The sequence below is a fragment of the Eubalaena glacialis genome, chromosome 1, assembly GCF_028564815.1.
Source record: "Eubalaena glacialis isolate mEubGla1 chromosome 1, mEubGla1.1.hap2.+ XY, whole genome shotgun sequence".
In the NCBI taxonomy this organism is placed as follows: Eukaryota; Metazoa; Chordata; class Mammalia; order Artiodactyla; family Balaenidae; genus Eubalaena; species Eubalaena glacialis.
In genome coordinates this window covers 77612859-77623565 of record NC_083716.1, presented here as the reverse complement: position 1 = coordinate 77623565, position 10707 = coordinate 77612859, and the positions used below count along the sequence as shown (strand labels likewise).

Below are 10707 nucleotides of genomic sequence, written 5' to 3'. Positions count from 1 at the left end.
ACAGATGAATGGATAAAGATGTGGTATATATATATATACAATGGAGTATTAGCCATAAAAAAGAATGCCATTTGCAGCAACATAGATGGACTTGGAGGGCGTTATGCTAGGTGAAATGTCAGACAAAGACAAATACTATATGATATCACTTATATGTGGAATCTAAAAAATACAACAAACTAGTGAATATAACAAAAAAGAAGCAGACTCACAGATATAGAAAACAAACTAGTGGTTACCAGTGGGCGGTGGGGGGGAGGTACAACCAATGCTCCGGCAGTCAGAGATGCAGCCGTGTGACCATGCTTTATCTAAAAGGGAGAACCCCAACTAATGCCCCATCGGAGATGAAGCCAAAATGACTGTCCAAAACGGAAAATCCCAACCAATGCTCTGCCGTAGGCGCGGGCAATGCAACAGGGAAGGATACCGTGGTGTAATCACACGCGAGACCCATTACTCACCAAAGACGTCTCAAGCGGCCAATGCGAGTGCCTTGTTTTCTTCACCACAGAAGCGCTGTGGGCCAAGGACGCCAGTGTGGCAGCAAGAGCTGGGGACCATCCCTGAGGAAAAGATGCTTAGGTAGCTGCTGGACAGGTCCTGGGAGCCTCCACCAGTCAGGGTCAATGTGCCAAGGGGAGACATCCACTCGGGACCGTGGCCCACTTTGGGTGCCAAAATTATTACCAAACCAAACTTGGGTCCGCTCGCCTGTGCGCAGTAAAACCAATCTACTGGCCCCGGGTTGTAGCGAAGGAAAGCGCAGCGTTTCTGCAGGACTAAGAGTCCGGGACAGCTAATGCTCGAAAAGCCCGAAATCCTCCAGCAAGTCACTTTTAAAGGCAAGGTGGGAGAGGAACGCCCCAGGGTACGTGATCAGCTCGTGCGCATCTCTCTGATTGGTTGATGGTGAGGTAACAGGGCAGTGCCACAGGTGTTATCACTATCAGTCCTCAGGATCCCAGTAGGTCTGGGGCTATGGTGCTCCTTGTCATTAAGTAGTTAATTCCCTCCATTTGGTAGGGGTTTTAGTACCTGTAAAACAACTCAGGAGATGTGCATCAGATACTATTATCTAGGTACTTCAGAGAGGAGCTAAAGCAGAGGATATGGGGGAGGGGTCTACCCCAGGAAAGTCCCATAGGGTCCTGCTCAGTTACAAAGACTTCAGCCAATATATTCTCTCTTAACTAGTCTTTTTGGCAACTTTTGTGGGATCTATCAGAAGGGGAACATGTTTCTCATGAAATTTCTGCAATATCATGTTTAAAATTAGTTCAGAAACAAATTTACTCTGCCTTGTGCCTTATATGCATCTTCATCGCTCACACTGGCCAGGTGGGCTCAATATCTTTTTTCTTACTGAAGTAATGTTTCCCTCTGATATAAGTATTTCTACTCCAAAGTATTTTACTAAAAAGCCTATGAACATACCTGACACAGTTTGTGACTATAATCTCAATGAGCAGTTTCTCAGTTTGTGTTATTAAAAAGTTATCTGATCCTGATTCTGTTGTTTTCTGCTTCTCCAAAACAACTTTTCTTCACTAATTATTTATTTTATATATATGAAATGTGTTCACTGCCCAAGGACTTCTGGGCTCCTGCATAAAATTTAAACTAATTCAGCAGCTAAAATCCCTCTTAAACTAAAATGAAATTACCAAGTTAATGGAGCAGTGTAATCAACTCAGAGTTAATAAATATGGTGTGGCCTTAATAGATGCCATAAGAACAAATGTCAATACATATTGACAATTTGCCACGTGAAAGCATGACATTTATTATGTTTATATTCATGTTGTCACACATTTATTATTTTTATGGTCCAGCTCTACTGAGTGCATTGGAAGCATAGTATTGGGCCTTATGGAAATAAAAGAAATAAACAATTTTCCACTTTCCAAAAGTAAGTTATCTAGGATTTAAAAAAATAGCACACATTTAAAGTTCACCAGAGGGGTTAGTCCATCAAAATGCACACACTCCCACTAACGTACAGTGTGAAAATGTGCCTTTAAAGCTGATACAAAAACAGGAGTCTGGAAGAGAGGTTTTTAGTTATAAACATACTAGATGGTGTTTTTTGCACCTTTTTGTGTCGTTCATTCTTCAGTGGGGAAAATATTTAAACTCGTGGGAATCTGTTTTTTGCGTGGAAGCACATAATCCTTTGGGGCAGACATGGCTGGCTCTTAACTTCTCCTAAAATCTGCTTATCAACATCTGCTTGCACAGCACGTTCTGTATTTCAGATTCTGAATTCAAGAATGAAAGTGCTCCCCAAACTGATTGCAGAGTATATGGACCCTTTAACTTACATATGCTTTACCAAATTCTGCCTAATCCCTAAACTAAATGAAGAAAGAGATGCAAGGACCTCACACAACCGGCCACATTGCCTTTTGGATCTCATTTTTCATAAGCTTCTTGTTTATATATTCAGAGAAACAGTGATAAACTGCCAGAAACAGAGATGTGGCTTTTACTTGGGTAAAAAAATTAAAAATCACATTATTGATTATTTTCATTAACAACACTGAAATTCTTTGAGCTTTCTCTTACAAAAATTTTTGGTGACTAAGCCAATGTTTTAGAAACAGGATTTAGGTAGTGGAAACAAAATATTTTTCGAGGGAAGATATGAGAAATCCTCCATGAAGGATCACAGTAAGTAGCTCCAGGAGCTTTGGGTACAATGGTTTGTGGGTAATTGAACTTCAAAAAAAAATTTTTTTTTTAAACTTTGGTTGATAGTTGTTGAAATGGAGTGATACATACACGGAGGTTCATTATACTGTTCTCTGTACTGCTGTGTAAGTTTGAAATTTTCCATTAAAAAGTAAAAAATAATGCTGCCTGTTTATTATGGAAAATTTGCAAAGTACAAATAAGCAAAAAAAAGACAAATCACACAAAGACACCACATATTTCAGTGAACATTCCTCCAGTTCTTTTACTAAATATGTATGTAATACATACTATATATATTATACATATATATTAGTATATGTATACAGACAGATACATAAATGAGTATCATGCTGTGTATATCTTTGTGCTGTGCTTTCTTTTTATTAATCATGAACAATTTCTCAAACGTGATACTTCATAACCATATAGAATTTCATTTTATGGATCTAACAATTTACATTTGCCCAATTATTTGACATTATTTTATTTCTCTCCCCAACCCCACGATTATAAACAATGTTATACCAAAAATTACAGATGAGTTTTTCAGATATTTATGATTATGTCCGTAGGACACATTTCTAAAAATGTAATTTCCAGGTCAAGGAGTATGCGAATCTTTATATTTTTATGCATATTGTCATATGAACTTCCAGAAACTCTATTAATTCACAGGTCCACAAGAAGTACCTGAGAATTTGTGAATTTTGATTGGCAAGAGATACTATGATTGTTTTAACTTGCATTTCTTTTATCTTTATTGAGGTTGAACCTTTTTCATGTGTTTCTTTTCATTAATGTTTTTTCTTTTAAGATGTGCCAGTACACACCCTTGTCTATTTTTCTAGTTGGGGCATTTTTGTTTTTCTTATTACCTCAATCCATATCAATAATTCCACTAATTCAATACAAATTTGGGGTTAATATTTTTTCTCAGTCTTTCCACATGAAGACATGGCTTCCACATAAATGAAGCTATTTTCAACATATTAATCAACCACTGAAGATAATTTTTTCTAGTGGCTAAAGTAATACTCATGGAAATAAATATTATGAATGCCCACTTCTCATATTCCTCGCAGAAAACAACTTACATTCTGCCTACATAAGAAGGTGAACTTTAGGTGTAAGTCCCCAAGTGAGTTGAGGGGTAAGGGGTAAAGTTTGGAGACCTGTAGGCACAGCAGTGGCAATCTCAAAGTCAAGTGAATTGTCCCTTTACCACCAACACCCCAGCAATCACCTCCTTCCAAGTTCAGTCACCTAAAGTCAATGACTGAGTAATGAAATCATGAAGGTTTTTATACTATTCTGTTTCCTTGATGTCACGATTATATAGATTGAAATAAATGAGAGAAAACACATGATTTTGTTTATTGGACTATTTATATTTAAAAATGGAGCAGTAGTTCCTAGTTTCATTTAGGGCAACTATGGGCACAATCTACGTTATTTCCTAATTCCCTAGGTAATTGTCATTATAGAAACTACTTCCATGTTTATATCAATAGATTTCAACCTATACCCCCTCCTACTGAATTTTTAAAAATTAAGCTTCAATATGTAAATAGATGAAAGTGTTATATTATTTATATAAATGTATGGTATATAGTCTATTTTAACATGCATTTATTATAACTATAAACATATTTACTTAGTATAACATATATTTGTTTCTAACTATAAAAAGTAACATAATGAGACTATTCCAGCCATGTCAGTCTCAATATTGAATTTATTCCAATATTCTGACTTGGCTTCATAATATTAATAAAAAAACTTGACCTACATTAAGTAATTGCAAATGGTAGATTAAAATAAAGAAAAAGCTTCCCTGTAGTCTCAGGATATTCTTCAATTAAGTAATTCAGAGCTTAAAATAAAAGCAATTATATATATATCTCAATTATAAGTCAGGCAAAAAAGCATCTAAACCTAACCAATGGTGCTAGAATTACCATTCATATGACATTATATAAACATGTTATTGGTTCTTTTTTTCAATGAGTTGTCAATGATTCCACTATAATGAGAACCCACAATCAGCAGACATTCCCGATCCTACCTTGTGCTACACGAGCTGTTTTACAATTTTATGTTGAACAGGCCTGCTAACACCTGAATTTTCTTAATCATGCAAAATTTAAACATTCCTAGACAATGAAACATTTGTACAATGTTCAAATACATGCACAGAAGTGGAAAAAAATTTGCACATGTGCAAAAAGTACCTAACCCTTAGTTTAACAGGTTGAGACCCTCCAGTATGTCAACATGTGAATTATTATATATTTGAGTACATGGTTTTAAACCGAGTTTTAAAGACATGGCTAATAATAGATGCTTTGAAAAGCTAATGTCAAATCAAATGTCACCGCAACCTCCAAATACAGTTAGGAAACCACTGCTTTGAGACACAGTACAGGATGCACAACGTGGCCCTTGATCAGATAGTCCTGAATTTAAATTCTATAGCCTCCACTAAATAGCTGTGTTACACAGGGTAAATAATTAACTTCTTTAAGCTTCAGTGACTGTATCTGTTATGAAATTTAAATAAGAAATGCACAGAAAGCAGTTAGCCAGAATGCTAGTTATGATAATGGTGATGGTAAGCTTGCTCAATTGTCATCTCTTTCCAAGGCCTATCCTGACCATTCTACTTGAAATTTCAAAATGCACAGACTCTCCCAACCCCACACTTCTGATCCGCCTTCAAGCTGCTCTGTTTTTCCCCATAGCGCTTATCACTTTCTAATAAACTATTAACCATCAACCAGTAGGATATGATTTCCAGTTAAAGAAACATCACATATAATATCGGGCTCTTTGCAGATCTTAAGTTCTCAAATTTGCATAGACAAAAAGCCTTCCAATATACTAATTAGTGGGTTCTTATGTCTTGAAATAGAAGCTAGGTTTAGTACCTCATTAAAATGGAATTTTTGAGCAGACAAGAGTTTTTGTCTTTTTGTTTTTTGTTTAGTCTTCTTGATATCCTGTAACTTGAAAACTGTGATGTAAAATTAATAATACATAAATACTGTGATATAAAGTCAATACACCTTATATTACATAAGGGAATAAGAGAGGAAAGAAAACACACACACACACACACACACAAACACATTCAAAACAAGGTAAGTAGAAAATACTCATGACAATTATAATCTTTGTTTCTGTAACTCATCAGTGATGATAGTATTTATAACTACCTTCTTCCACTACCTGTTACATATTCTTTTTGCCTTCAGCAAGCACTTCAGCTGGTCATGGTTTTTTATCTGGTGGGGTGACCTAAACCTTCATTCCTGAAGGGTCTGGGCCATTAGTAGTCCTACGTGGATTGGGTTTTGGTAATTTTCTATTGACCTTAATCACAGGGCTGGTAATACTAACAGAGGCCCTAAGGGGTCTCCTGTATACAAGACATACTCTTCTTTACCCCTGTTGTGGAGTAGTAGCCCAATTTCGCCTTGGTAGTCAGGGTCAATTACCCCAGCCAACACTGTAAGTCCCATCTTTGCCTGTTGATTCAGAAGTATGGGGTTCAAAGTGGCTCGGTGGCAGTCTTAACATCCAGTTCAATGGAATCATTGTTGTGTCTCCTTGTAGAAGCATTCCTCCCTCTGGAACTAAGACCTCTACGCTAACAGAGCATAAGGACATGGGAACAGGAAGCAAAATTTTGCCAGTGGGTCATTAAGGTAGTAATAGTTATGCCACTCCCATTTCCACTCCTTGATTCCTGAACGCATGAATCCTGACTGTGGGAGAAACAATACCATATATTGGATACTGATTCAGAGCATGTACAACCATCTGGATAACCTTGCCCCAGGCCTGCAAAGTAACTGAGTGTTCAAAAGGCCATTCCACTGTTCCATCAAGCCAGCTACTTCAGGATGATAGGGGGAATATGGTAAGCTTAGCCAGTGAATTCCATGGGCGTGGCCCCAGTGTTGCACTTCTTTTGCTGGGAAGTAAGTTCCTCGATCAAAAGCAATGCTATGTGGAATACCATGACAGTGGATTCTGATGATTAAATGAGATAAAGAATGTTATTTTCCACTGGCACAAAAACAGAAATATAGATCAATGGAACAGGATAGAAAGCCCAGAGATAAGCCCACACACATACGGTCACCTTATCTTTGATAAAGGAGGCAAGCATATACAGTGGAGAAAAGACAGCCTCTTCAATAAGTGGTGCTGGGAAAATTGGACAGGTACATGTAAAAGTATGAAATTAGAACACTCCCTGACACCATACACAAAAATAAACTCAAAATGGATTAAAGACCTAAGTGTAAGGCCAGACACTATCAAACTCTTAGAGGAAAACATAGGCAGAACACCCTATGACATAAATCACAGCAAGGTCCTTTTTGACCCAGCTCCTAGAGAAATGGAAATAAAAACACAAATAAACAAATGGGACCTAATGAAACTTCAAAGCTTTTGCACAGCAAAGGAAACCATAAACAAGACCAAAAGACAACCCTCAGAATGGGAGAAAATATTTGCAAATGAAGCAACTGACAAAGGATTAATCTCCAAGATTTACAAGCAGCTCATGCAGCTCAATAACAAAAAAACAAACAACCCAATCCAAAAATGGGCAGAAGACCTAAATAGACATTTCTCCAAAGAAGATATACAGATTGCCAACAGACGCATGAAAGAATGCTCAACATCATTAATCATTAGAGAAATGCAAATCAAAACTACAATGAGGTATCATCTCACACCGGTCAGAATGGCCATCATCAAAAAATCTAGAAACAATAAATGCTGGAGAGGGTGTGGAGAAAAGGAAACCCTCTTGCACTGTTGGTGGGAATGTAAATTGATACAGCCACTATGGAGAACAGTATGGAGGTTCCTTAAAAAACTAAAAATAGAACTACCATACGACCCAGCAATCCCACTACTGGGCATATACCCTGAGAAAACCATAATTCAGAAAGAGTCATGTACCAAAATATTCATTGCAGCTATGTTTACAATAGCCAGGACATGGAAGCAACCTAGGTGTCCATCATCGGATGAATGGATAAAGAAGATGTGGCACATATATACAATGGAATATTACTCAGCCATAAAAAGAAATGAAATGGAGGTATTTGTAATGAGGTGGATGGAGTTAGAGTCTGTCATACAGAGTGAAGTAAGTCAGAAAGAGAAAAAGAAATACAGTATGCTAACACATATATATGGAATCTAAGGAAAAAAAAAAAGAAAAGGTCATGCAGAACCCAGTGGCAAGACGGGAATAAAGACACAGACCTACTAGAGAATGGACTTGAGGATATGGGGAGGGGGAGGGGTGAGATGTGACAGGGTGAGAGAGTGTCATGGACATATATACACTATCAAATGTAAAATAGATAGCTAGTGGGAAGCAGCCGCATAGCACAGGGAGATCAGCTCAGTTCTTTGTGACCACCTAGAGGGGTGGGATAGGGAGGGTGGGAGGGAGGGAGATGCAAGAGGGAAGAGATATGGGAACATATGTATATGTATAACTGATTCACTTTGTTATAAAGCAGAAACTAACACACCATTGTAAAGCAATTATACTTCAATAAAGATGTTTAAAAAAAAAAAAAAAGAATGTTATTTTCCTTCCCTAGAATCATAAACATGCACATACATCAGAAATGTTTAATAATAGTAATACTGTGTGTTTGCCAAAGTGATCATTTCAGCCTGTGAATGCTTTGGGAAATTATACTGTACTAGAATTTTCAGAGATGAAGTTTCCTTAGAGATTACCTAATGGCTTTCAAACTTTTTAAAGCTCAAAATCCTAAATTCACAAGAAAGCTATTATGTAAAACAGGTAAAATTAGACTTGCTATATTTAAAAGTAGAGTGAGGCGGGAGGCAGCACAGAGAAGGGGGCAATACTTGCTCAGCCAAGGCCCTTCCCAGAACCCCCAGGATAAATTTTCTTAAAAATATATTCAAAGTGCAATGGAGCCCCCTGCCATTAATTAAATGGCACCCAGTCACTTATAGGCAGTCTTAGGAGGAAAAAAAAAATCAGTGAAACTGTTTTGATCATACATATTTCACAAATGTAAAACATAGGATAAATTTTGAGTTTCACAAAAATTGTTTATGACTAACTCAAATCATGTGTTTAAAGATTCTGCTTGCACCTCAGGAATTTGCATCCGTTTGCCTGGATGAACGTTCTGGAAACGGTGCAGCTTTTTTCAGTGGAAGCATTTTCACTTACGGTGTGTATCGTTGCTTAGGTTTGTTAACTTGTTTTTTGCATTAAACTATTAGTCTACAAATATGGATCAAGGACTCAAAAGTAGTTCCCTGAGGTGTAAAAGGAGTGGTAAAAATACTAACGTAAATGCTACAATAAAGAACAATTTTTAAATGAAAATAATTAATGTGCAAATTATAAATCTCCACATGCAGGGAGAAGTGAATCTGTGAATGACATTCATTCTCACAAGCATGCTCCCCTGCCAGGTGTGTCCCTCCCGGTTTCCAGGTGAATTCCCCAACACCGCAGGGCACAGGGGAGGTTTTATTGGGAAAGGTCAAACCTTGAAGGCCAGGATCAACAAGAAGAGAAGAGGAAGGCACTGCTCCTCCCTCACACTCCCTCATCATCCATGGAGAGGGATGGCGGGGCCCAGGTGATCTGTTATTTTGCCTTTTTTATAGGGCAAGTTTTAAAGAAGTCTTGTCAAGACTGGGACAGACAGCTGCCCAGGACATGGATAGCACAGGACCCATGGGGAGTTATAATCTCCCCTGTTGGCCGTGAGTGCTGAGGCAAACCATCAGTTCCTCCACATGCAGAATGGATGGGAGTGAGATACAGTCTTACCTGGGTAATTGTTCAAGGTCACTTAACAGACAGTACTGCTCATTGCACAACAGCTAAGTGGAGGACGGCAACGGTGTTGATCAAGCCAGGCTTAGTCTTCCACATTAAATGTTTTGGAGTTAATTTTTGCTGATGTCAGCCAAGGTACCAACAGGAAACAGACGGCACAAAGGTGGGAACTGAGGGAATTTTGGTAAAGGAGCTACGTATAAACACGTGGGCAGACATCAGGGAAACCAACAAGGGATGGGGAAGCAGCCTGGGGCTCAGCGGCAGGAGGCAGCCATTACTACCCCTAGGCCTGAAGAGGAGATGGAGGGGCTGAGGGACAGCAGCAGCCATCAAGTCCTTTGGTGTAGGAACCCAGCCACTCCCAACTTGTAATCCTGCAGGAAGGAAACAGCGAGAATAAATGACCCTGACCTCACTTTCCTGCCATGAATCTGATGGTGTTCCCACTGGCCAAACCCAATCACAAGTCTGAGGGTGAGGAACTTGGCAAATCCAGCTGATGGGTCAGCCTTCCAGGGCACAAGGTCAAGTGGAGAAGGCAGGAAGTGGACATTAGGGACAAACAGAGAATGTCCACACACCAAGGAAGACAGGACCCAGGGGCAGCCCTTGAGAGGAGAGCTTTAGGAGAGCAAAGGAGGTAAAAGACCAATTGCAGGGCATGGAGTGGTTAAGGAGAGGTGATGAGTAAGAGACGCTTTCTTTTTTTTTTTAAGATTATCAGGAAGGAAAGGAACAAGTTACAAAACTGTCTTAAAGAGGTCTCTGGGTTAGGAAAAGAGAGTATTTTCTGATTTGAGAAAAAGATAGAAGTTTCATCTGAAGGGCCTAAGGATCCACTGTAAAGGGAATAACTGGAGAAAGAAAGAATAACAGATATGCCCACCATGGGAAAGTATAGAGTTTTGAAGACAGGACACAGTATTACATGAACAAGGTCAAAATCATACCAACTGTTAATTGAAAATCATTACACTCCCCTCCCCCCCACCAATAATAGTCAGTCATAGAATGCATTCTACTGCAGTAGGTTTACTATGCCATCTCCTAAAAGTGCTTTATTAAGGTGAGACTTTAAAATGTTCTCAAATATGACTTGAACAGATTAAGGCACTTGATTGAAATGAGAAGACCAGATT

At 38.5% G+C, this 10707-nt stretch overlaps 1 protein-coding gene across 1 annotated transcript in view; it reads left to right on the top strand.

Moving 5' to 3' along the window:
• Positions 1-358: 358 nt before the first annotated feature.
• Positions 359-10707, top strand: part of CABCOCO1 (ciliary associated calcium binding coiled-coil 1) — a 138258-nt gene continuing 127909 nt past the window's right edge. The window contains exons 1-2 of the mRNA XM_061190321.1: positions 359-585; positions 8852-8945. Coding sequence (XP_061046304.1) covers positions 359-585; positions 8852-8945 — 321 coding nt within the window. The remainder of the gene's footprint in view (positions 586-8851; positions 8946-10707) is intronic.